The 26606-nt window shown below is 50.8% G+C and overlaps 1 protein-coding gene across 1 annotated transcript in view; it reads left to right on the top strand.

The window, feature by feature from the left end:
- Positions 1 to 26606, top strand: part of Nlrc5 (NLR family CARD domain containing 5) — an 80256-nt gene that overhangs the window by 23982 nt on the left and 29668 nt on the right. The window contains exons 3-24 of the mRNA XM_032888107.1: positions 305 to 417; positions 3963 to 4266; positions 4884 to 4943; positions 5485 to 5553; positions 6509 to 8180; positions 10074 to 10157; positions 10297 to 10380; positions 12173 to 12256; positions 12362 to 12451; positions 12951 to 13010; positions 14458 to 14520; positions 14929 to 15012; positions 17130 to 17213; positions 18154 to 18243; positions 19314 to 19382; positions 20262 to 20330; positions 21068 to 21160; positions 21548 to 21631; positions 22177 to 22266; positions 23071 to 23115; positions 23780 to 23863; positions 24578 to 24661. Of these exons, the coding sequence (XP_032743998.1) occupies positions 3975 to 4266; positions 4884 to 4943; positions 5485 to 5553; positions 6509 to 8180; positions 10074 to 10157; positions 10297 to 10380; positions 12173 to 12256; positions 12362 to 12451; positions 12951 to 13010; positions 14458 to 14520; positions 14929 to 15012; positions 17130 to 17213; positions 18154 to 18243; positions 19314 to 19382; positions 20262 to 20330; positions 21068 to 21160; positions 21548 to 21631; positions 22177 to 22266; positions 23071 to 23115; positions 23780 to 23863; positions 24578 to 24661 (3434 nt within the window). The 5' untranslated portion in view covers positions 305 to 417; positions 3963 to 3974. The remainder of the gene's footprint in view (positions 1 to 304; positions 418 to 3962; positions 4267 to 4883; positions 4944 to 5484; positions 5554 to 6508; positions 8181 to 10073; positions 10158 to 10296; positions 10381 to 12172; positions 12257 to 12361; positions 12452 to 12950; positions 13011 to 14457; positions 14521 to 14928; positions 15013 to 17129; positions 17214 to 18153; positions 18244 to 19313; positions 19383 to 20261; positions 20331 to 21067; positions 21161 to 21547; positions 21632 to 22176; positions 22267 to 23070; positions 23116 to 23779; positions 23864 to 24577; positions 24662 to 26606) is intronic.

A 26606-nucleotide genomic window follows, 5' to 3' on the forward strand; every position in this document is an offset into this window, starting at 1 on the left:
TGCCACTTTTGGGCAACTGAATGTGCTGGATCCTACTGTGGAATTATGACGCCCAGGCTCTTAGTTAAAAAGGTAGGGGGCGTTCATCCCGTGTTCCTAGTTGGGCAGGATGGCAGCAGGATGGCTGGGCAGTGCCAACTCCAGGAACATATAGAACTTGGTTGGGAAGAACTCGAATGGTGTTAGAAGATGAAGGACCTTTGCAGGTTAAGTATCGTCTGAGTCAGGGACAGAGTCCTGGACACAGCATGGTTCCTCTTGAGTTTGGAAGAGGGGGAGAACACTCTGTTTTCTCTCCCTTTAGGACCTGAGCTACAGAAACATCCTATAAACTAAGGGTCAGAAGACAAGGAACAGACACCCAGGAGACCCCGTATATGGGTATACCAGGCCATCTATCATGATCCAAGAAGCCAGGTAAATGGGTTTTCCTCCCTCTCTCTTTTCCTTTTCTCTCCCATCTATTCCTTCCCTCTCATCCTGTGGCCAAGACTCCCAACCCCACTTCCCTGTGTCCCTGGTCAGCTGTACCCTTTTGTGCTATAGATGGAAACCAAGAGTGGACAAGGGATTCTGTTCTGTAGCTGGCATTTGCTAGTTTGTAGGTTCCTTTCTCTCTTCTGTCCTTTCCCACCCCTTTAATTCTTCCCTTTCAACCCCCTATCCCTAGACGGGAGAGACGAGAGGATAGAGGGAAAGGGGGTGGTGTTATCATTAGACTACTTCCTGTTGATTAGGGGCATCGAGTTCCTTGGGGCAAGTTTGTTCTTCACCACCTCTTCCTCCCCCTCCCATTCCCCCTCCTCCTCTTCCTTCCTTCCTCCTCCTCCTCCTCCATTACTACTACTTCTTCTCCTTCTCCTTCTCCTTCTCCTTCTCCTTCTCCTTCTCCTTCTCCTTCTTCTTCTCCTTCTCCTTCTTCTTCTTTTCCTCCCCCCTCTCCCCTCCCCACCCCCCCTTCCCTCCTCCTCCTCCTCCTCCTCCCCCCCCACTCCCCCTCCCCCATCCCCCTTCCCCCTCCTCCTCCTCCTCCCACCACCACCACCACCTCCTCCTCCTCCTCCTCTTCCCTCCTCCTCCTTCTCTTCTTCTTCCTTCCCCTCTCCCTCTCCTCCCCCTCCCCCTTCCTCCTCCTCTTCTTGTTTCCTTTCTGCACAGAGCTACTTAACAAACTGCAACCAACAGCAACCCTGCCTCTCAGGGCCCTGGCATTTATAAATCCTCTGAAGTCTCCAAATTCCCAATGTTACACACTCATACAAACTGTCTGCAGCTGGCAAAACCACGCCCCTGCCAAAGCGTGAGGTAATCATAGTCAGCTGCTGGGGAGCAGCCCCATATCCCACAGAATGATTACATATTAAACAAAAACGTATTCCCATAACATTTCTCTGGGTTTTTTGTTTTTTTTGTGTGGGGGTTGAATATTTTATTTACATTTCTTTTTTTTTTTTCTTTTCTTTTCTTTTTTTTTTTTGGAGCTGGGGACCGAACCCAGGGCCTTGTGCTTGCTAGGCAAGCGCTCGACCACTGAGCCAAATCCCCAACCCTTTATTTACATTTCAAATGTTATTCCCTTTCCCAGTTTCCCAACCAAAAGCCCCCTATCCCATTCCCCTCCCCTTCTTCTATAAGGGTGTTCCCCCTCCCCAACTACCCCCATTCCCACCTCCCCCCCTGCACTGGGGGGGAGGGGTTGTCCAGCCTTGTCAGGACCAAGGGCTTCTCCTCCCATTGGTGCCCAACAAGGCCATCCTCTGCTTTTTACAAAAACCAAAATTACAAAATTCTTACGACAGAATTCTTCTAGTCCTAGCTCCTGGAGTGCCAAAGATCTGGACAGGGCTGACAGATACATAGTTTACAGGTTCATTCCCTGAGAACTACAGCGTCAGAAGCCAGAGACTTAGAGGTCTATGTATCGGAGTAGAGGCTTTGGCTTTGCGGTTGGTTACCGGGTGCTAAGCAGCTTGTGTAGCCCTTAGCCCTCTACAGCAGCTGGGGCAGATCTGGTTGGTGTCTACTCTGAACGTGTGAAATGCCCGGCTTTTACTAGTGTAAATCACTCTTGCCCATGAGTATCCAGATACAACAACCTTGCCCTTGGCCACCATTCAGCATGAGAATGAAGGCATAGACTATCTCCAGGAGCTTCAGGCTTCGAATCTACCTATCTAGAGTGGCTTGTTCTTACCTTTGAGTCAGCAGGGAGACACTATCTCACGCTGCCTTGGTGCTCAATGGAAGGCTTCTCTGGAGTGATCCTTTCTTGCCTACTGTGGTTATCCTCATTGGTAGAGAGGCCTGGGCTGGTGACACGGAAGCCAGGCGGCGGTGGAGGTGACACTCCTTTTCCCCTCCTTTTTCAATTAATTTTTTTCATATAATCTGATCAGGTCCCAGGTTTAGATCCGAGCCCCACATCAGACGGCTGAGAACTGCTTTGGAACTCCAGCTCCAGAGAGCCCAATGACCTCTTCTAGCCTGTGCAGGTGTCCACACACATGTGGTACACAGTCACACAGACACATACGCATAAACAAAATATAAAACTAAATCTTTCTTTTTTTAAAGATTTATTTTATTTATTATATATAAGTACACCGTAGCTGTCCTCAGACACACCAGAAGAGGGCATCAGATCTCTTTACAGATGGTTGTGAACCACCATGTGGTTGCTGGGAATTGAACTCATGACCTCTGGAAGAGCAGTCGGGTGCTCTTAACCGCTGAGCCATCTCTCCAGCCCATAAAACTAAATCTTTAGAAAGAGACTAGCAGAGAGAGAGAGAGAGAGAGAGAGAGAGAGAGAGAGAGAGAGAGAGAGAGAGAGAGAGAGAGAGAGAGCGAGCGAGAGCAGATGTTTTGTGTTAGTTAAGAATTCAGTCCAGGGGTTGGAGATTTAGCTCAGTGGTAGAGCCCTTGCCTAGCAAGCACAAGGCCCTGGGTTCGGTCCTCAGCTCCAAAAAAAAAGAAGAAAAAAAAATACCTCAGTCCATTATAAGCAGAAATCCTTAAATGCATGTTGAACCAAATAGAAAAGTATTTCTCAGTCATATAATAGTAAAGTACAGTCATACATCCAGGGAAGATAAGCCGCTTTACCCACACATTTCTCTTCACCGGCTTCTACCTCATGACCCAACATAGCTGCCCAAGGGCTAGCCATCCTGTTAACATTCTGGTTAACCAGGAAGAAGCAAAGGAAGGCAGATAACATTTTACCTGCATCTCACAGGCCAATCCCTACACACTGAGGCTGCATCTAACTGGGGATCAGGTCTATTCTGGGCGATCAGGGAAGGGTTGGGAGTTACAGTACTAACAGAGAAAGGAAGGACAGTATTAGGGGATGGCTAGATGACTTTGCCATGAAATTAACCCAGACTGAAAGCAGCACCCGTGGTCCATGAGAACAGCATCCTTAGAGACCTGTGTGCTTTGATGAGCTGAGAGTGAATTCTGCTTAGCCAGGGTATAGTTAAGGATCGGAAGCAGGTCCGTCTCTGAGGTCGATCGTGAGCAGATAACATCAGCACACTGTGGAGAGGCCAAGTTATTTTTCTGTTGCTGTAATGGATGCACTGACAATAAAGAAAGGAGTCTCCTGTCTCACAGCTCACGGGTGGAGCCCATCACCTGGAAAGCCAATGTGGCCGAGGCTTGACGTTGCCGGTTACATTGAATCCATTGTCAGGAAGCAGAGTGTGATAGATGCTACGGCCCAGATCTCTTCCTTCACTTCATGTGGTCCAGGGAATTGTGCTATCCACAGCCAAAATGGACCTTTCCGCATCCATTATGCAGGGCAGGCAAGCCTCTGCAAGTTCAGCCAGAGGCTCCTCTCCCCGATGATTCTAGATTCAGTTGGGTTGACAGCTAACCTCACAGGCCACTCACTCCAGCCTGCCTGCCCCCTACTCACCTACTCCCAGTTCATCTGCCTCCGTTCCTCTCCACAGGGCCAGCTTCTGATGGACGCCGAGAGCTACCGGCTGGGCAATGAGAACCTATGGGCCTGGCTGGTGGAGCTGCTGAGCAAAAAACCAGAATGGCTGAGTGCCAAGGTCAGGTTCTTCCTCCCTACCATGGACCTGGACTGCAGCAATGAGGCCCCCATCTCTGAGGTCACTCACCATCAGCTCAACAGGCTGTTTGCCCAAGGCCCGGCCACCTGGGAGTCTTTCATCTACACTCTGTGCATCGAGCTTGAAGTGCCTCTAAGCCTGGAGGTACCACTGCTGAGCATCTGGGGCCAAAAGGATGGTAAGGGCTCCCACGGGAGGTTCAGGGCTTGCCAGCACAGCCTGTGGTCTGACGAGCTTCAGAACCCTCAGCGATGCATCCGGTCACACAGAGAGGACATAGGAGAGCCATATGTTCCCAAGCCTTCGGTGGCCAAAAGGCTTCCTTCTGCAGGGCAGCCAGAAGACCTCCGGGCCTCTGCTAATAAGCAGGAAAGTTTGGCTGCTCCATTCAGCACTCCCTTGAGCACAGCGCTGAGGAGAAGCACATGATACTTAGACAGAAACCATGAGCTCAACCAGTGTAGAGGTGGGAGGAACACACTTATACATACATGAGCAGACAGCACACGCATGCATATGGGCACATGTTCACACAGACAAGCATCCTTACTGACATGTGCACTTGTATACACCACACACACACAAATACACACACACACACACACACACACACACACACACACACACACTTCTGCCCATTGCTGTCTGCAGAGTGTTCCACCCGCTTCCCTAGCAGATGACTGGGTGTCAGTTTCACAGTTTTACAGACACCACTCAGAGCTACCCATGCACCCAATATCCTCAAGTCACTGTATCCCGTATCACCAATGGTATATGTCCTGTTCTACCTTACAGAATTCTCTAAGCAGCTAGGAGCGTGTGAGGAGAGCCATCCTGGACCTAAGCTTCACCATGGTGAGATTTGGGGGTAGGGCTTGGTGTGTCAGCTGAACTGCGCAGTCTGCACCTTAGTCTAGGGGTGACCACTATGTCTACACTACACGTGGGCCAAGCCCCGTTTCATCCCTCTATGTGACTTCCAAGGCTTGCCCCACTGCCTTAAAGCCAGGGAATATAATTTGGAGCCCCAGAAGAGACTATGACTGGTCTCACCCCTCCAGATCCCTTGTCAGCTGTCACCTAGAGAGCCTTCTTGTGCCTCTGTCCCCACTTCATGGAATTGCAAGAAGGTGGGTATCATGCCGTGATTTCGATGTAGATTGCCGTCAACTTGATAATCAGAAGCTTCAGTTTCACAGAACCTGTGCCTTCCCTAATGGTGCTTAAGATGCCCTGCTGTGGGCTTCCTTAGAGCCTGGATCTTCTGACTGAAATTATAGGAATAGCCTTCCACGACCTCATACTTCTCTGCCTGGGCCCACTTGTGGAACAGAGCACCCCAGAGGTGTGGCCTGGGCCCCCATTTTCTCCCTCATGCCTTCACTTTTTCCTCCAGGTGTCAAGCGTCCTTTTCAGAGCTACGGGTCCTCGCCCCGCAGGAAGCACAGCAGGAAGCAGCAGCTCGGTGGGTTATGGGAGTAGGAACCCCAGTGTAGGACTGGGCTGCCCTGAGGTTGATCACAGATCCTGGGCCTTGCCCCTGGTTGAAAAGACCCAGTGGCTTGTTTTCCAAGCCTCCAAGAGAGAAAGACCGTAGGTCCTGAATGAGCAGAGGAGGAGAGGGGATATTTCAAGGGCAGATTTGTCATCTGGGCTCTTCCAAACTGTCCTCAAGGTTGTGGGAGCACCGGGGTGGTAACCAATGTGGCCTCAGACCCAGGTCTCGGGGCATGTTGGGGGTGAGAGAGGATGGCGGGGATGAAGGTGTCTTGGAGAACCTCCAGGCTGGAGGCCCATGGAGACACAGGGCACTGAGGCTAGGCTGTAGGGAAGGAGGAGAAACAGCCTTCATCTTCCACCAGTGGTTTGGAATAGTCTACCAACCATGGGCATAACCCAAAGATTCACATCTGTACAAAACAGGCCATTACCTCAGTCCTTTCTCGGGGAGGGGTCAGGGCTGAGTCTTTCCAATGACCTAGGAAGGAAGAAATATAACATTTGTCATAGCGTAAGCCCAGTTCCCGTGGTTTGATTGACTGGTCCAAAGCCTGCAATTTGTTGGTGCCTCCTCTCAAGGGAAGGATGCCTTTGCCCTCTTAAAACCGATTCCCATAGATGTTGCAAAGCAAGCCTCTGCCGCAGCTTACTGAAAACTACATCACCTGGAAGAGAGAGGTGTGACCCAAGGGCCCATCCCCACCTCCCTGGGTAAGAGGCTGCTACGGGGGCCTCGATTGCTGTGCAACCAGTTCCTATGGGTATATGCACAGCCTAAGACTCTCCATTGTGACCTTAACACTTGTTCCCATGCACACATAGCTGGGGACTAAAGACAGCAGTGGCCTGATCCTGGGGTTCCAGGACATATATCAAGTGTGAGAGCTTCTATTCTCATGTCCTTCCTGTGTCCCTTGCAGAGTTGGTCAAGAAGTACCTGAAGCTCCTGAGGACCTCTGCCCAACAGTGCCATGGCGGCCAATGCCCAGGAGCATGGAATGCTTGTGACTCCCCACAGACCTACATCCCTCCAATTGTTCAGTGGAGTGGGACTTCAGCACCCTTGGATGCTCAAGAGGGAGCCAGGATAGGAGGAGACCCTGAAGCAGCAGACAGCACCGATGTGAGCATCCATGATCTCTTCAACTTCAAGGCCCACAAGGGACCTCGAGTGACAGTAGTTCTGGGAAAGGCCGGGATGGGTAAGACCACCCTGGCACATCGGCTCCACTGGAGGTGGGCTCACGGTCAGCTGGACCGCTTCCAGGCCGTGTTCCTTTTTGAGTTCCGCCAGCTCAACATGGTCACACAGTTGCTGACCCTGCCCCAGCTCCTCTTTGATCTGTACTTGAGCCCAGAGTCAGAGGATGCTGATGCCGTTTGGCAGTACCTGGAAGAGAATGCCCACCAAATCCTACTGATCTTTGACGGGTTGGATGAGGCGCTCCACACTGATTCCGTGGGTACTGACAATGCGGGCTCGGCCCTCACCCTCTTTTCTGAGCTCTGCCACGGGGACCTCCTACCAGGCTGCTGGGTGATGACTACCTCTCGTCCTGGGAAGCTGCCTTCCTGCGTGCCCACAGAGGCAGCCATGGTGTACATGTGGGGCTTTGATGGGCTGCGGGTGGAGAAGTATGTCACCCACTTCTTCAGTGACCTTCTGTCTCAGGAACTGGCCTTGAAAGAAATGAGAGCCAATGAACGTCTCCGGGGTATGTGTGCAATACCCGCGTTGTGCAGAGTCGCCTGCTTCTGCCTTCGCTGCAGTCTGCTTTCTGGAAGTTCCCCAGGGCAGTCCTCAGCCCTCCTGCCCACCATAACCCAGTTGTACCTGCAGATGGTGGAAACTTTTAGCTCCAGTGGGACTCTGCCAGCCACATCCTTGTTGGGCCTTGGAGACGTGGCCCTTAGGGGACTGGTCACTGGGAAGGTCATCTTCTCTGTGGGAGATATCCCTCCCCAACTGATGGCCTTGGGAGCTGTCCACAGCCTCTTGACCTCCTTCTGTATCCGTATGCACTCTGGGCATAAAGAAATAGGCTATGCTTTTGTACACCTCAACCTGCAGGAGTTCTTTGCCGCTCTGTATCTGATGGTCAGTGACACAGTGGACAAAGACACACTCATCAACTATGTCACCCTCAATTCCCACTGGGTGCTGAGGACCAAAGCTAAACCAGGCCTCTCAGACCATCTCCCCACCTTCCTGGCAGGCCTGGCCTCCCACGCCTGCCACACATTCCTCTGTCACCTGGCTCAGCAAGACGAAGCCTGGGTGGGCTCCAGGCAGGCCACTGTCATCCAGGTGCTAAGGAAGTTGGCCAGCCGAAAGCTCACAGGGCCAAAGATGGTAGAATTGTATCACTATGTGGCTGAGACCCAGGATCTGGAGCTGGCGAGGTTCGTTGCTCAAAGCCTTCCTTTCGATCTCTCCTTCCACAATTTCCCTCTGACCCGTGCAGACCTGGCTGGCCTGGCCAACATTTTGGAGCACAGGGATGGCCCCATTCACCTGGATTTTGATGGCTGCCCACTGGAGCCCCACTGCCCAGAGGCTCTGGTAGGATGTGGGCAGGTGGAGAATCTCAGGTGAGTCAAGTCAGAAAAGAGGTTGGGAAGGCTGGGGAGAGCACTGTGCTTTGGGAGAGTGGGAGGGCAAGCAGACTGGCAGAAAGACTGGATTCAAGTCTTGACTTTCAGAAAAGAATGTCCTATCCTCATTTGGTGTGCAATATACTGTGTCTTGATCAGACCCTTGGCATCCAGTTGTACCCTTTGTCTCTTGCCTGTGGCTTCTTGACTCTCATATCTCCCTGGCAATCAGGGACTGGAATGTTGGATATGTGCTGTGCTGCTCAAGGCTGTTTGACCTTGAACAAGTTATGTATTACTTCCCTGAAGGGTATTTCTCCATGCCTACAAGGAGTTCACAAGTTAGGAGAGCATTGGGAGAATGTGGTAGAATGATGGGTTCTCAACATGGCATCTGGTCCAGAGCCAAGGCTCTATATATCTATCAGATAAAGAAAGCAGAACTACGGTCCCAGTGATAAACCTTCCCAGATGCAGTCATGGGGGAAGTCCTGTTGGAGCGAATGTTTACGGAATAGATGAGTCAGGTGGTTCAAGTTGATAGCTAGCTCTACCCTATGCGGTCTTCCAGGACCCCAGTCTTTCCCCCAGCATCCTCACAGGCACCCTAGACGCAGGATCAAGGCTAACTCATGTGCGCCCCCTATGTCAGGGAAGAAGGAATATGTTTAAAGGTCACCATAGAAGTAGGACACATCCCTTCCAGTCAAATTGCATCACTGAGAACAGAACCACAAGCCACTCTGTGTGTCACTTCTGCTTGGGAAACTACTTCCTGCTATCACTCTATTTCTTGTTCTTATCCTGCAAATCAACACCGGGTTTTATTTCCAAGCATATTATATGTGTGGATAGACTGAAAACACATTAGATATTTCAGTATATAATACTAACATTGTAACAAGGCAGCCCAGAGTGGGGCTGGAGAGATGGCTCAGTGGTTAGGAGCACTGTCTGCTCTTCCAGAGGTCCTGAGTTCAACTCTAGCAACCACATGGTGGCTCACAGCCATCTGTAATGAGATCTGATGCCCTCTTCTGGTGTGCATGAAGACAGCTACAGTGTACTGATATATAATAAATAAATAAATATTAAAAAACAAAACAAAGCAGCCCGCCTGCTAAGATACATTTTATTGCCTAAAATCTTTTAATACCAACCATATCTGAAACACTGAACACAATAAAGAAAGGCGAACAACATGGAAAACAAAATAATCAAGTAAAAAAAAAAAAAAAGAAGAAGAAGCAAATCCCCCTTTCCCAACTAAAAAAGCACATCAGATAACATTTTTTTTTTAAAAGAGAGAGGTTAAGGAAAGGGGATAATCTTGGTTTTGAACTGATATAAAGTTGAATGTTTTTAGATCAATTTTGTGAGGTGAAGTCTCCCTCTGCTAAAGTCTCAGCCCACTTTGGTAATTAGCTCTTTGCTGTTGTCGCTGTTTCTAAGCGGAGTTTCTCGCGTTTGGGGAGATGGCTCAGTTTGGGGAGAGCTTGCTGTAAAACAACAGGCCATGAGTTCAAGTCCCCAACACCCATGTGAAAGCTGAGTTTCGGGATCTATGATCGACTTCCCCCCCAAAAATTAATTGATAAAGACCACCAACTTCTCTGGCTGCCACAGCACACATGCGTGATGAACATGCACACTGCATGTTTGCTTGCCCCGATTTATGATAGGTGTGACTGTTTCTCTACGGGTGTGGACAATTGATTTGGCAGACAATGAAGCCAATGCTTTAAGCTCTACTTCTTGCTACTCCAACAACCCCAGCTATGATGACTCATGCTACAGTGGTGCCCATTTGTCCCCATGGACCCCGCCATTGTTGCACTGCCAGTCACCAAACTCTGCCCGTCAGTGACCCATTTTGCTTCTCTCCTGCAGCTTTAAAAGCAGAAAGTGTGGGGATGCCTTTGCAGAAGCCCTGTGCAGGAGCTTGCCTACTATGGGGAGCCTGAAGATGCTGGGGTGAGCCAAGGCTTACAAGCAAGCTATGCAGCTGAGGGTGTCTGGCACACTCTTCCCTGCTTTGCCCTGTGTATACAGATCCCTAGCCAGCCCTCTTCTCCATCCCCATTCCTCTCCACCATCTTTGCTTTCCTTGTAGGTTAACAGGAAGTAAGATTACGGCCCAAGGCATCCGCCACCTGATACAGGCTTTGCCCCTCTGTTCCCAGCTGGAGGAGGTCAGGTGGGTGATCTACAGGAAGACTTCCTTGTCTGGGAGAAGTAACACTTTCCAGGGCTTAGGACACCCCTGGAGCCTGTATATTCCATAAGGGACCAAAACAGAGGGAGACATCAGTCCAAGAGTGAGATGGATTAAATCCAAAAGAACACCTCTCAGACTCCAGCAGGGTGCATATTTGGGGCCACCTTGGAGGATCATGAGTTTGGGGCTCCCTGCCCTTCTTCTGTGAGCCTGGGAAAAGGAGGGATGCAGTGGTTAGGCAGAAGGCGGGTACTGTGGGTGCCCATAAGATGCACAACTTCGCATTCCTGCGCTTGGGTATACACTCGCAAAAATAGTACCTGCTGGCCCAGCTCAAGGATGTGTCATACACATATCCACAGATGGGCTTATGTGTGGCGTACACAGGCATGCTTGTGTGCACCACACACTGGCTGAGCACATCTGCACAGTGCACTTCTTGCTTGCGTCTAGAATTGATTGCTCCAGGAAAAGGTGGAATGGCCTTTTTTTAAAAAAATACTTTAATTTTTTTCCTTTTTTCACTTTTTCAGGTTATAATGTAATTATATCATTTATCCCTTCCATTTCTTCCATCTAAGCCCTCCCACATACCCCTCCTTGATCTCTTTCAGATTCATGGCCTCTTTTTCCACTAGTTGTTATTGTATATACATATATATTGTAAATACATATATACATATATATATGTGTGTGTATTTGTATTTGTATATTCCTAAATATAACCCACTCTCTCTGTACTTGTTACTTGTTCCCGTGGCTGACCATTTGCTATGGGATAACAAATTGATATGGGTTCCCATGTCTGACCAATTGATATGGGATAACCAATTGATATGGGTTCCCATGGCTGACCATTTGCTATGGGACAACCAATTGATATGGGATAGCCAATTGATAAGGGATAACCAATTGATATGGGATAACCAATTGATATGGGGTAACCAATTGATATGCTCTTCCCTGAAGATATCTTTTTCCTCACATTCTTGACATCCCTCAGTTGCCCGTGATTCTTTGTGTGGGGCTGAGGTATCATGGGCTTTAACATGCCTGTCGATGCTGTCCTTGTTAAGCTCATGTTTAGGCAGTCATGTTGGTGAAAGTTTATGAGTGTAGCTTCTGATGTTACTAGGAGACACAGTCTTAGCGAGCAAAATCCTCGATCTTCTGTAGTCTTACATAGCTCCTTCCTGGGATTCAGAAAGGGAACCCCTGAATCCAAGCAAGCTCACCTTGGAAGGAGGATACAGCACTTGGAGAATGGAACACAGGCTGGCCAGTCCCTGGTGTTCCCTCTAATGGGTGCCTTCGGCCAGTGATCACTCTGGTTGGAAAGGTTTAAACCATGGCTCTTGTCGAAACTGTCTTTCTTGAGTGGCCTTAATCTTGGTCCCCATTACCCCGTTTATTTATTTATTTATTTATTATTTATTTATTTATTTGATTTCGATTCCCCTGTTGCTGTCAATCATTCTCACACTGTTTATCCATCTGTCCCTCCACGTGGGATCCAGGTAGGGACAGAGAGATCAGAGAGGTTGTCTTGACCTCTGGTGAGCTGTGGCAGGAGCTGAGACTGGAAGTAGAGTCTTTAGCCTCCCAGAAATACCTCACTCAGCCCCTGGAACCTTGGTGAACTCAAGGCTCGGGCACATTGTACACCTAAGCACAGGGAGCAGACCTCATTTCGTAAGGCTGTCACCCAAGACCTAGGGTTTCCAAGTGCCCATCCCTACAACTGAGGGATTGGGCCTTGGTCTCCCGGCAGTTTGCATGACAACCAGCTCAAGGACCCAGAGGTGCTGAGTCTTGTGGAGTTGATCCCTTGCCTGCGGAAGCTCCAGAAGCTTGAGTAAGTGTTCTTACTGCAAGCCCCCCTACCCCCCCCCAAGTCACACCTTCCTTCATAGCCCACATCAAGGGCATCCACCCTTGACACTCTGCCACAATTATGCAGCCTGAGCCGAAACAGCTTCTGCATGTCAACCCTTCTGTCCTCGGTGAAGGCGGCCATCACATGCCCCACTGTCAGGAAGCTGCAGGTCAGGTGAGCAGATCTTCAAGGTCTTGGGGAGGGGAGTGCAGGATGGGAAAGGAGGGGGTCGCTAGCTCACAAGATCTGTGCGTGCATGCCACACAATCAGCTTACTTCACCACCAGATCTTTCTCAGGTCTGGTGCACACTAATGGTAACTGGGTAGAAAAATGAATGGATTGATGGGGTGGACAAACCGCGGAGCTCGGGCATGGCCAAATGAATCTTAGGCGTGTGTCGCTCTCCATGGTTCTGAAAACAAACCAACCAAACGAAACCAAAAAAAAAAAAAAAACCTTCCGCCCTGTCAACCTTACAAAAGCAGGCTCGCTTCAATGGAAGAGGGTTTGTGGCCATGCCGAGCACTCTCCATTTCTCCTGGTCCCCCTATCAGTTCGGAAATAAGCTTTCCCTAAATGACTGGGATGGGGTTGGGTGGCAGCTGGGGAGAGTGGGGTGATGTGCTGTCTTCCAGTTCCTGGTTATCAAGGCTTTGTGTCTCACTCTCTAGGGAATCGGAACTCATCTTTTTTCTGTCCCCGGTCCCAGAGACAGCAACACAGCAATCAGGGTAAGTAGCCAGAGAGGCATGTGGCCGCAGCTAGTCCTGAGAGAGGATCTAGGCTGGGAGGTGAGAGGCTAGCAAGAAGTGGAGTGGGAAGATTCTCCCTGCTCCTGTGTGCATTCCTGCTCAGGGCTAGCAAAGTGTCTCCCCTTCCTCCCATGTGTCTGTAGCACACCTGACCCCTGGCTTGGGAAGCATCCCCAGGGTCACAGAGTGAACCAGGCCTGTAGGGAGGATAGGAAGATACTATGCAAAGAGGCTGAAAAATTCTTCAAACTGAAAAAAAGATATATATATATATATATATATATATATATAGAGAGAGAGAGAGAGAGAGAGAGAGAGAGAGAGAGGGAAATGATGGCTGCCTTGGGAATGGAGAAATAACATGCTTTCAAACACTGGTATGCCACCAGCACTTACATGGCTTATATGGTAGTCACACATGGCTTTCTAGCCTCCCCCACCACACACACATTTGGGATGGGTGAAAACAAGAACACTTTCATCACTGAGAAAACACCCCTACTCCCCACACTCCTCCCTGGCTAAGCTCCAGAGCTCTAACTCTTTCCTGCTCTCAGCTTCAGTCTCCCCGATCTGTACCATGGCACAGTTGGGACAACGACACTCCCCCTGCCCCCCGTAGATGCCTAAAGCACGGATGCCCGTTATGATCGTTACTGGTTCCTGTGACTATTTTAATTAAGTGACTTTCAGTCCGTCCGTTGCATCTACGACCTTTCCAGGGCTGTGCAGTGGCCACAGGTGGCTCCTGTGGCAGATGACACAGTGAAACTTCTGTCATTGCTAAAGGTCCCGTTAGACCTGGGATTCTCAACCTTGCTAACGCTGTGACCCTTTAATTCAGTTCCTCGTGCCGCGGTGACCCCAAACTGTAAAATGGTATTGCCGCTTCTTCATAACCGTAATTTTGCTACTGTTATAAACTGTGATGTAAATATCTATCTGATAGGCAGGATCTCTGATACGTGACACCTCCCCCAGGGGTCATGACCCACAGGCTAAGAACCACTGTGTCAGACAGTTCCCATCTATAAGCTTATGGCAACTGGCTCATGGTGTAGCCCGAGCTTCTCTACAGTTCCTGGCACTCTCTTTACCTCTTGGGAGAGTGGAATTTGCCTGTGGAAGGTAGCACATGCTCCCTGTCACATCAAAGAGATATTATCATAATGTCCTTAGGAAATCAAAACTCAAGAGTCTGATGGGTTAAATGGAGGGAAACTGCAAAGCCACACATGGGGGAAGCCATATTTGAATAAGGCTCCCTTAGACCTCAAACCCTTTGCTCCTGCTGCTTTGCCTAGGTCAGCCCAAGCGCCTTCCAGCACTCTTTAGCATTCAGTCACCATGAGGATGCTGTGGGATCATCAGCCCTAGGGGCCAAGGGAGGAGGTATCCTGAGCTCAGATAACCTGTTCTTTTTCAGAGCATCAGACGCACAGGGCCAAGATAGCCCGAAGGAAGGACAGAGTCGAAGCCTGCAACTCAGGTACCTCAGGAAAGGATAAGGGAGGTAGGGCCCTTTCCCAAGAGAGGAAGAGCAGCCAGGAAGGAATACAGGGGAAGCAGATGGAGGGACAGGGAAAGGCCATTGCATAAGCCACTGTATCAACAATAGCGCCAGCTGAACGGACCCGTGCTATACATGCGGGCTACTGTATTTAAAGGTCTGTGTCTGGGACCTCCTGGGAACCCTTGTAGGGACGCGGTTAACGACACTTATTTCTCTAGTTTGGTAGAAGATACTGAGTCCTAGATTAAGTGCCTTGAATAGGTTCGCTCCACTACTTTAGAGGTATGCAGATCCCAGAGCTGTTCCCTCAGGATGCCCCTGACTCATAACCAGAAGGACCATGATCTTCTCCTCCTGATAACCCTCCCCCCACTCCTATCCCAGGCTTCAGAAATGTCAGCTGAGAGTCCATGATGCAAAAGCCCTTGTGGAGCTCTTCCAGAAAGGCCCCCGGCTGGAGGAAGTAGAGTGAGTACCCCAATAAGTGGGAATCCCGGGACAGGAGAGGCAGGGAGGCTGGGCAGGGAGACAATAGTCCCCTGTCCTGTATCAGTGGCTCAGCCAGAAGCTGTCAGGCATGTGTCTTACCATCTCCTCTCTGCGATGGAATCACACTTTATAGAGAAGAAAATGAAGGCACAGAGTTTAAATTTTCTCATGATCGAACAGGAAGGAAGGGTCTGGCCTGAGGGTCCCAGCCCATCCTTGTGAATTCTGCCACTATCTCCATGGCCCTCAGTAGAGTGGGATTCCTCCTGCACTGGGGTGACCCATTCTCTACAGGGTAAAGGAGTTCCCATGATGCCTGTCTCCTGAGCACAGCTTAAGATCTGGTGTGGTCATTGCCTAGTGATAGGAAGGGAACCCCACCAAGACAGTCCTAGGAAGTCCTCCAAGGGATCTAAAGACAGGATGGTGGGGTGGGAGGCAGAAGCAGGGAGATCCCCGAATTCAAGGCCAGCGGGGTCTATAGAGAAAATTCTAGGATTGCCAGGGCAACACAGAGAAACCTTGTCTCTAAAATCCAGAGAGGGGTGTGTGAGGTATTTAGGGGTGGGTTGTTCCCATCTCGGGCTGTGGTCCATGGAGTGAGGGTTGCCTGGGCACTTATCTATTGGTTCATTACCTCGTTTCATCGGAAGACTAAGGGACAAGATTAAAATGTATGGGCCAGCAAGATGGCTCAGCAGGTACATGCCCTTGCTGTCAAGCCTGGCCACCTGAGTTCAATCTCCAGGACCCACACCACGGAAAGAGTGAATCAATTCCTAAACTCCTACAGGCTGTCCGACCTCCATGAGCAGCTGCCCTTCACTGCAGAAAAGAATAAAATAAATGCAATATTTTTTTTTAATGATTAAAGGGTCTGGAGAGATGGCTTATAGTGGCTGATTGCTGGCTGCCCTTTCAGGGGACCTGATTTCAGTTTCCAGAACCCACTGCCTATAACTTCAAATCCAAAGAATTTGGAGATTTTCTGGCATCCACAGGGACCCATCACATCACACAACACACACACACACACACACACACACACACACACACACACACACACACACACACACACAGAATGTTAAAACACACAGATGAAGGCATGAGATATTTCTAACCCCCTTGCCACAACTGAACCTGCCCTCTCCCTGATGCCCTCACTTGCAACACGACCCCAGCTCACCTAATTAGATAAATAAAACCCTCCCAGCTCTCTGCTCACCCCTCCTGCCAGTCCAACTTCATCTCAAGCCTGGCGCATCTCCAGTGCCTTCACCCGCTTCCTTTGTTAGAACCGGCCATCTCTCACCTGGTGACCCATTAGCTTCTGCTTCACTGTTTTCCCGGGCCCCACCGTGGCGTTCTCTTCCTGGCAGAATAGACAGTGTTTCACCATCGCCTGCACCCACCAGTCCCTCCCTCTGTTCAGGGTAAAGCCCAAATTCTCAAATCCTGTGGGACCCAGAAGTCTTCCTCAACCTCCCCAGCCCCTTTCCAGCCCCCACCCCCAACCCCTGCTGCCCTCACTCAATTTCCAGCCTACACGCACTGGCTCCCTCTGGAGGCTGGTATGTGCTATCCCTCGAGGTCTTTGGCTGTGCTATTCCCACTACTAGGGACAATCTTCCCAAATCTCTCCCCATACACTTACCTATGGAACTCCTGGGATTTACAGCAAGTAGTTAAAGAAAAAAAAAAAAAAACGTGTCAAGAAAGCCTATCAGATATCCTGGAATTAGGGAAGTGATCCCAGGAAGCAATTACACGTGTTGCAGAATACGCGAACGGTCAAAGGGGATCCTTCGAGGCAGGCTGTCTGGGTTCAGATCCAAGCCTACTCTTGAGCAGATCCCTTAAGGACTCTGTGCCCCGATATGCTCAGTAGTGAGATGAAGACACATTAGCCACTGCTTCGTAGACCGTGAGTGTGAAGTGTGCCACACGTGGAGGAGTACCGAGGTCATTGCCACAGGTGGGGCTGGCAGCCTACCCCCTTTAGTTATTATAAAGTTCGTTCATGAGAACGGGGGTCTGAGTAAAGCCGGGGCTGGGAGGGGCACTGCGAGAGTGTCTCCACGGTGCCTCTGTCTTAGTCTTTCAGGGAACCATCTGAAGGATGAAGGCTGTCGCCTGGTGACAAAGGCTGTTTCACAACTTCACATTGCCCAGAAACTGGAGTGAGTTGTACGTCCCACTGTTGGGTAACAAGAGGAACCAGGAAGAGTCCCATCTTGTCCCTGCCACCCCCTGCGTTCCATGTCCACAGTCAGCAGTAGGAGCAGCATCTACCCAGCTCCCTCTCTCTCCAGCTAAGTTGGCATGTCCACTATACCTTGCTCTTACCTCTGCCCTGAACCACCAGCTGCCTCACGTCCATGCACACGGACAGCATGTCCATGGCACATCTGCCTCACAAGCCAGGTTGTCCCTGCAACAACCTTGGCAGGCTGGAGCCTGGCACTGGGCGAGAGCTGAGGTACTGACTGGCTGGGTATGGTGCCGCCAGGTCAAGGCATTAGGGGACAACACAGTATGTTTGCTTGAGGCGTAGGCATAAGTTGTGAGAGTGGTGACCCGAGAAATCAGGGTGTACAGTGGTGCAGAGCTGGGGCAGAGATGGTTGGGTTGTATTGGGGTTTTAGGGTCCTATTTGGGTAAGGAGTAGTGAGGTTTGGGAAAAGTGGTTTGGGCTTCAGCTTTATGTGTGTCACTCCATAACTTTAAAAACCCTGGGAAAGCGATAGAATGTCTCTGGGCCTCGGTTTCTCCACTTGTAAAATGGAGTTAAATGAAACCAGGCGTGTCTGAAACCCATATACAGAGCCTACTACGCCAGTCCTCCATGTTACTCCATACACCACAAAACTGAAGCTCAGAGAGGGGAGAACCCAGGAGCAGTGACTGTGTGTTAAGCCAGAAAACTTGATTCCTTGAGTGTGTGTGTGTGTGTGTGTGTGTGTGTGTGGTGGGAGGGTCATACATCCCTTGGCTCACATGGCCAGAACTCTGAGGGACTCTGCTTGGGGACCCATGACACCTAACAACTTTTAAGTCACAGCGAGGAGCAGGAGCTGTCTGCCCGCTGACGCTGCCTCTCTCTCTCTCTCCTCTCCACAGCCTCAGCGACAATGGCCTCTCTCAGACCGGGGTGACCTATCTGTTGAAGGCCGTGAGCACGTGTGGGACCCTGGAAGAGCTGCACATCAGGTGGGAGCCTCAACAGAGCGCGGTCACTTCGCTTTGGCCCTGAGCCCCAGAGCTCAGGGTCGTCTCCACACTTTCTGAAGCTCCCCGTATTATTTCTGGCTTCATGCCTTAAGGACCCCCAGAAGATGCTGCTGTGGGCCTGCAAAGCTGGCTGGAGAACAGCCTGGGGCTGGTGAAGCCCAGCTGGGAATGGCAGTAACAGAAACTGAGAGAACTCTCTAGTTCCTTGCCCCATTTGGTACAAACTATGCAGTGCCCTGTGTGTCCCTAGCTCCTAGGAGCCCTCCTCTTTTCAACTTCCTTCGGTTCCCTCCCAGCTTCTCCTGAGTACCCTCTCCGGGTGACTTGTGGCCTCCTGTCCCCCGGTCCTACCTCAGTTCTATCTCTTTTACTATGAGGAGCTGAGGACAGATGTGAATGAATTTCAGTGCTTTCCTGGAAGCCTCGTTCTTGGTTCTCAGCTGCACGGAGGGACTGCCTCATGCACCCCTCAAAGGGCTGGAGGGAGACCAGATTCCCTCACGAGGTAGACTGGGGACCTCGTTTGCCACGACCATTGAGATGTGCAGCATGTCATGGGAGACAGCACCCGTATCCCAAAGTGCTGCAAGCCTCGGAGGAAACCCCCACCCCCACCCCACCCAGGGAAGGCAGAGAGGGCAGGCTATAGACTGAGACACAAACGAGAACAGGAAGAACCTGAAGCCTCTGTAGCAGGAAAGCCTCGCACCTCGAAGCCTCAGAGGAAGTCATAAGAAGGGGCTTAGCAGAGCTGTTGAGATGGCTCAGAGGATAAGAGCACTGAGTTCAATTCCCAGCAACCACGTGGTGGCTCGCAACCATCTGTAATGAGATCCGATGCCCTCTTCCGGTGTGTCTGAAGACAGTGACAGTGTTCTCACATAAAATAAATAAATCTTAAAAAAGAAGGAGGAGGAAGAGGAGGAGGAGGAAGAAGAGGAGGAGGAAGAAGAGGAGGAGAAGGAGGAGGAGGAGGGGCTTAGCTTGGGCAAGAATGATGCCTTAGTGCTCCCGCTAACCTCCTTCCCTTGCCCCTCTCTTGTCCATAGCCTGCTAACCAACACCGTGGTACTCACATTTGCCCAGGAGCTGAGGGATCAGGAGGGGAGCTTCAAGAGGTAAGGACCCAGTACATACATACCCCTCTGGGAGTGAAGATGTGCCTTCCCTGACCCCGGGGAGACCGCGATAGGGAATCACAAGGCAGGGCTATCTATGTATCTCAGATAGTAGAGTGTTTGTGCAATCGTGCATGAAACCCTGGGCTCGGTTCCCTGCACTGTGCAAGCCAAACATGGTGTCACCTAAGATACGTGAGATCCTGTCTGAAACACTGAACAAGAATTCCCCAAGGATCAGGCAGTGGGACATGGGTCTGATGAAGAAGAAGCAGAAGGCAGGCTCCTGGGACCCCTGTGAGGTAGGACCTGGGTGATATGCCAGGCCAGGCTGGGATGGCGAGACAGTAATCATCATTGGGAGCTTGAGGTTTTAGCCTAAATATTGAGAGTAGTCAGTCTGTCCTGGAACTCTGATATGGACAGAACTCTTATCTTCCTTTGGCACAAAGACCATTCAAAGGGGTGTGCGCCTCCCTCCTTCAAGGGGCTTCCAGCACATGGTCAGAGGCTTAGCTCTGTGCCGTGTGTGTCTACCCACAGGTCACTGCATATCGCATAGGGTCTGAACTCTGAACGTTGGTAGGAAGCGATCTCTCATTTCTACGATTCCCTGTGATAATGACAGTGATTTAAAATGGTGACCGTAACCAGGGTGAATTGAGTACTTACTCTGTGTGCAGCTAGCTAGCACTAGACTGAGACAACTCACATGTGCCAAATTAGTCCCAGAGAAAGGCCAGTCCCAGTCACGTGCCAGACTAGAGTCTCACTGACCCTGGCTAAGCACAGATTGAAAAGTGCACAATGAGTTTGGGGATGGACCCTGGAGTCAGAGGCAAGATATGTTCAGTCTGGCTTTGCTATGTGTTCCTCTAGGGGGGCACAACTTACCGGCTTCATGTCTCCTGTGACCTCTGAGTTGTCCCAGAGATCTCGAAGGATAAGGTATGATGGCCATCTCCTTCCTTGTCCCCAAGCCTCAAGCCTGTCTCAAAGGCTTCCCAGAGGACACCACAACCTGCTGTCTCAAGGAGTTATAGCTGTCGACTTCTTGTTCCCCGCATAGCCCATCCCTCCATCGCCTCCTACTGTCTAGGCCGCCCCATCCTGTAACCTGCACCCTGGGCTGGAGAGACTCTGAACAGAGGAAAGAGGGGCCATAGGCCTCGGATCCCCAGTTCTGGGCATCAGCCGGGACTCTCCTAAGCTCCGCATCTTCCCGTCACACTGTCTTCCTCTTGCCTGCCTGCCTGCCTGCCTGCCTGCCTGCCTGCCTGCCTGCCTGCCTGCCTGTCTATCTGTCTGTCTGTCCCTCTGCTTGCCTATCTCATTCAGAGTTTGTTTCTTTCTCCAAGGTCCTCAGTTTCATCTCTCCTGTCTTTGCTTTTTGTCTCTGTCTCTGTCACTGTGTCTCTCTGTCTCTCCCTATGTCTACCTCTCACTATCCCTGTTAGCGTCTCTATCTATCTCTGTCTCTATTTCTACCTGTCTGTCTCTACTGCTGTCTCCATTTATTTCTGTCTCTCTCCCTCTCGTCCCAGCCCTGTGCCTCTGCTATTTTGGGCCTGCCGTGTGTCTCAGTGTCATGGACCAGAATCCCACCCTCCTGCCCACTAGGGACAGCTTCCCTCTGGGCACATGTCTGGTGGGCACTGCAGAGCTGTGGGTCTTGCCCCTTACAGGCTGACACACTGTGGCTTCCTGGCCGAGCACACAGAGAAGCTCTGTGAGGCATTGAGAGTCAGCTGCCAGAGCCACCCCCTGGATCATCTCGAGTGAGTATTTGGTTTCGGAAAGGCAGCAGTGGGCACAGTCGAGGGAGTTTGGCGATAGAATACAGGTGTCCTGTTTTCCTTTGGAGAGTCTGATTCTCAGCCCTCTTTTCCATTCACGTCAGAGACCCTGCAGAGACCTGGGGGGGACAGTGACTTTCTTTCCAAGTATGCACCCCACACTGGTACCCTTTGCAGCCATCCCTGGCTCCCAGGAGACCACAAATCTTGGAAAGAATCCTGGGGGAGGGGATCGATGTGCCCCATGTGTTTGGCACAGAGATGTGACCTAGTGCTTGGATTGGGTTCCCGGTCCCAGGAACCAAGTGACCACACCACTACCGTAGCAAAACCTCCAGCCTCCACTGACCTTTGCTCCTTCCTTTCCAGCCTGTCAGACAACTTTTTGAAGGACAAAGGAGTGATCCTACTAACCCAGCTCCTCCCAAGACTGGGTCCCCTGAAGTCCTTGAAGTAAGCACCTAACAGCCGTGTAAGGCCTGGGTCATCTTCTGGGTACAGTAAAGATGTAACCAGGAGGTGCAAGTGAGCCCTCTTCCCACAGGCAAATGTTCAACAAGGGCTCACCCTGGCTTGACTAAACACTGATTTATTTCAAAGAGCTCAGGGCTCTGCCTTTTGCTTCGGGCCTTCTCCAGGCGGTTCCTGTGTCTCCATGGAGAAGAGACAGCTTTCCTCCAGCTTCCTTTTAGGAGTCCCCCAACCCCCTCCCGCCATTTTTAACTTACCATGAGTTCCACCATTCCCTTGTCAGGTGGAGTAGTAGAGTTTAGGGTTCCAGTCTTAGCTCTCTCACCAACACAGCCCGTCGCCTTGAGCAGGTTCCAACCTGACTAGCTCATCTCCGCGGCTGTGCAGCGAAGTTGGAGGGTTTTGTGACGGTCGGTCACCTGGGGGTTCACCGGGGTCTGCCATCTGCCCTCAGACACTGGCCCTGTGCTCTGACATTCAGAGGGCAGGTCTGAGTCCCTTCACCCTTGTCACTGTGTGATCTCCAGCCTCAGCAGGAATGGCTTCTCCATGGATGCCGTGTTTAGCTTGGTCCTGTGCATGTCTTCCCTGCAGTGGCTGTTCCACCTAGAAGTCAGGTGAGTGGCTGCCCTGTCCCCCACCCTTTCCCTGCTCCCATAAGCTCCTGCGGAGGCCTCGTTTGTACAGGTCACTTCGGGTCATCCTCAGGGTCTTAGATGGTACCAGGTGCAGTGAACATGTGCTAGGAGTTCATGGAATGAGTGAGTGAGTGAGTGAGTGAGTGAGTGAGTGAGTGAATGAATGAATGAGTGAGTGAGTAAGTGAATGAATGAATGAATGAGTGAGTGAAATTTGTGGCTCCATGGTCCCAGGAACAATCAAATTTCTCCAAATTCTCCTCGGGACAAACGTCTTTCCACTCTCCCTTACTCTCCAGGAAGTCCTTAGATAGTCCTGAGCAAGCTAGGAGGAGTTGACTGGTGGCCTTTGGGACTCAGGGACTGGCCAAACTGGCATCTCCAGAATTTATGAAGCTGGAAAGGAACCAGCCAACCCACAGCCCTGGATCAACCCTCATGCGGGAAGCCTGTAGTTTTAGGAACATTCTGCCCCTCTCATCCTTCCCTGAGAATCCTAAGAATAGAGGTGTGGCGGCAGGTGGCCAATGCTGGTCCTTAGCTTTATAGGGTCCTTATGTCCGTATTTGGATAGAGCATCGAAGTTCGCCTCCTCTCCCGGTTCACCACCAGAGGGCGCTGAAATAATGGTTCAAGAGCCCTGAAACCATGACTAACCGTGGCTGTCACTGATCCACTGTTACTATATTCTCTGGGTGGCAGGCTATCTTCTGGTCCCTAAGCCCTTCTGGGGAGGGGACCCTTGGCCTCTTCTCAACCAGCTTCCTCCTCTTCCGCTTTTAGCCTTGAGAGTGACTGCATCTTCCTTCGAGGAGCTGGGACCAGCAGGTGAGGAGAGATTTGGGCAGTCGAGCTAGCCTGGGGCTTTGATTTCTGTTTCCTGTGGATGCACAGTCTCCACCCTGACAAACATCCTGGTGCCCAAGAATGATCGCAAGGTCTGGCAAGGTCTCTGGGGCAGCCTCGCCTTCTAGGCTGTAACCCCTACAAAACCAGGCTAAGCCCAACTTAGCACTTCACGGGTGCTTCCAGCTGCCCCCTGGTGGCAACAGCTGTCATTGCCTCGAACCCTGGAGGCTGTCCTCACAGCTGGGCTTAAGGGCAGTGACCTCACCACAGCTAATGGACAGACTAGCCTCGGGCTAGATGCTCTTGGTTGCCCAACTTAAGAGCTCTGTGGGATCTAAGGGCAAAAGAATTGAGAAAACAGGGAGGCAGAAATATGGTTTTGTCAAGTTGGTGGACGGGGAGGCACTCCATTCTGTCTCCAGTCACCTGGTTGGGGGCTGCCCTGGACAGATGTGAATTGTTGATTTTCCTCACCTCAGCTTCCCTTTCATGGATCTCAGTTCCTCCATCTGAGCAGTAAGGGTCCTGGCTGGGATCAAATCTCCAGATCCCTTCCAGATGTGGAAGTCCTGAGGGCAGAGAGCCCCCACTGGTGTGCCTCAAGTTTTCTTTTTGTTATGCTTTCCCCCTCCCCCTGCCTAAGGGATACACTAGCTGGTGGAACAGAATTCCCGGCTGGAGCCCAGTTACTGGAGTTAAGTCAGCGGTGTACTTCCAGGAGTTTCTGGTACTGTATCCCACTTTTGTTTAGGGGTTAGGGATTGGACAGAGCTAGGGGCTCGGGGCTATAAATTAAGACAGAGGGAAGAGTTTGAGAGATGGGAAAAGAAAGAGGCCAGGGTACAGAAGGCAGCACTGGGGGGCTGCTGGGTCCTTTGGATCACCTCAGTGGGGCTAAGGCCTGACACTCTCCTAAGAGAAGATTGTTGTATCTCTGAAACACACTGGAAACCCAGCTATCCCAGCTCTGTCTCGCCAGCTGCTTTGGAAACTTTCATTTCCAGAAAGAGGTTCACCTACAGAGCCATCCGTAACTCCTGTAACAGGAGATCTGACACCCTCTTCCATGGGCATCAGACATACACTTGGTGCATGTGTGCAAAACACATTCTATAAGTTAAAAGGATGAGACGCTCAGAGGGTGGTGAAGGATTGTGACAGCGAGAGTGGAAGTCAGAAGGTGATAAGTGATCCAGGTGAAGGAAGATGGGGCCTGGGCTCAGGCAGAGGCAGTGGGTGGAGAGGATTCACCACACGGAGCAGTTTTAATGTAGATATCATAATGGTGGTCACAGGAGAGCTTGGGGAGGGGAGTGTGCTCTGCAGGGCATAGGAGAGGCGCCTAAGGCCTGCAGGTCTGAGGAGAACATCTGTTAGAAGGAGAAGGGTATCCTAGGACAACAGGGTCCACTCTGATTCCCCATCCTCTAACCCCTCTCAGCCTTCAGGAGTGTCAGCTGGAATCCCTGAACCTTGCCTACCTCTGTGACGCTCTGGAGAAGTGCCCCGGGCCTCTGGAAGTCCAGTAAGTAATAAGACAAAACCCTAAGTGCACAGTGTGTGTGGCTGTGTAGAAAACTGGGTGAGGGCTCATAAGGGAGACTTGATAAATTGTTCCCAGCCTTCTCCCACCAGACCAATCATCCCTACCCTGGGAGTTACAAGACCCATCAGTGGACGGTCAGGCCATCTCCCAGGAGCCTCAAGTACTGGACCACATGACTCTCCCTCATCCTGCCTCTATGGCAAATCTCATCACCTTTGAACCCCTTGTCCCTGAAGTACCTCACATCAGAACAACCAGGCCTGTGACCATAATCAGGAGTTACCTCAGCCACATGGAAGCTGGCCGAGTCCCTGTACCTCAGTTTCCACTTCTGCAAGCAGACAGTGAGCTTTTCCTTGGGAGTCAGTGTTGAGATTCTTATACAAGAATAACCTTTTAGAAACTGCAGGCTGGAGCCCCCTTGCTAAGCAAACCCTTCCTCCCACCAAATCATGGTGTCATTTGTCACAGCCTTGTCCACTTCTTGGGTATTGTATGCTCTGTCTTTACTTTCTGGTTGTGTATCCAAGATGCTCGGGACTGGAAGAGTTTTGAATTTTCTTCAGATTTTGGAATGTTTGCATATGCAGAATGAGATACCTTGGAAAAGGAGATCAGGTCTAAACACAACATTCATTAGTTTTGTGTAAGCCCTGTGAAAGCAATATCCAGTTTCTAAAATGGGCCTGCACTTGGGGCTGGGACCTGTCAGGACTGGAATTTTCCACTTTCACTGTGACATCAGTGCTCAGACTATTTCAGACTTTGGATTTCGGCTTTTCTGATTAGCGCTGTTCTGCCTAAGGCTACAGTCCTAGGCCAGGTGCAGCCTATGTCAGCAATCCTAAACCGGGCACAGCCTATGTCTGCAGTCCCAGGCCAGGTGCAGCCTATGTCTGCAGTCCTAAGCCAGATGCAGCCTATGTCTGCAGTCCCAGGCCAGGTGCAGCCTATGTCTGCAATCCTAGACCAAGTGCAGCCTATGTCTGCAGTCCCAGGCCAGGTGCAGCCTATGTCTGCAATCCTAGACCAGGTGCAGCCTATGTCTGCAGTCCCAGGCCAGGTGCAGCCTATGTCTGCAGTTCTAAGCCAGGTGCAGCCTATGTCTGCAGTCCTAAGCCAGATGCAGCCTATGTCTGCAATCCTAGACCAGATGCAGCCTATGTCTGCAGTCCCAGGCCAGGTGCAGCCTGTAGAATCACCTGCATTGAACCTGCTTTCCCAAGTTGCAACAGTCTCATGTTCTGACTTCTGGCTCCATCTCAAATTTTTTTTTTTTTTTTGTTCTTTTTTTCGGAGCTGGGGACCGAACCCAGGGCCTTGCGCTTCCTAGGCAAGCGCTCTACCACTGAGCTAAATCCCCAACCCCTCCATCTCAAATCAATTTCAGACCGTTGGGCAAGCTAATCCATGTAGACCCCAATGTGTGTTTCCTATGCATTTCTCCATACCAAACACACCCAGAAGGAGGGACTTGCATTGTTTGGCAGGATTGGATCTGGCCGTGAGAGATCTCCCTGCATCTAATTACTCTTCAGTGACAGTGTGGCTCTCCCTCGGGGTCAGGTTGTGTGAGTCCAGTTCATTAAGAGCATTGTATCACATTTATTCATTCATTGTTTGGGGATGGGAGAGAGTGTGTGTGCCCTTATGTGCAGTGTGTGTTCAGAGGCTAGAGGAGAAGTTTTCACAAGTCATTTCTCAGGGATTGAATTCAGGTTGTCGGGCTTGGTGGCAAGTGTCTTTGCCCTCTGGGCCACCTTGCCAGTCCTCAGTTCATTTTTAAAAGCTTATTCTGCTCATTTTGTATGCACGTCACGGTGCTTACTCTCAGAACTCAGTGGAACTCCGGGTTATCAGCTCTCGCCTTCCTCCATGTAGGTCCCAGGGAGCAGCTCCCATCACACCAGTCCCTAACTGATTC

The sequence above is a fragment of the Rattus rattus genome, chromosome 17 (genome assembly GCF_011064425.1).
Source record: "Rattus rattus isolate New Zealand chromosome 17, Rrattus_CSIRO_v1, whole genome shotgun sequence".
Classification (NCBI taxonomy): Eukaryota; Metazoa; Chordata; class Mammalia; order Rodentia; family Muridae; genus Rattus; species Rattus rattus.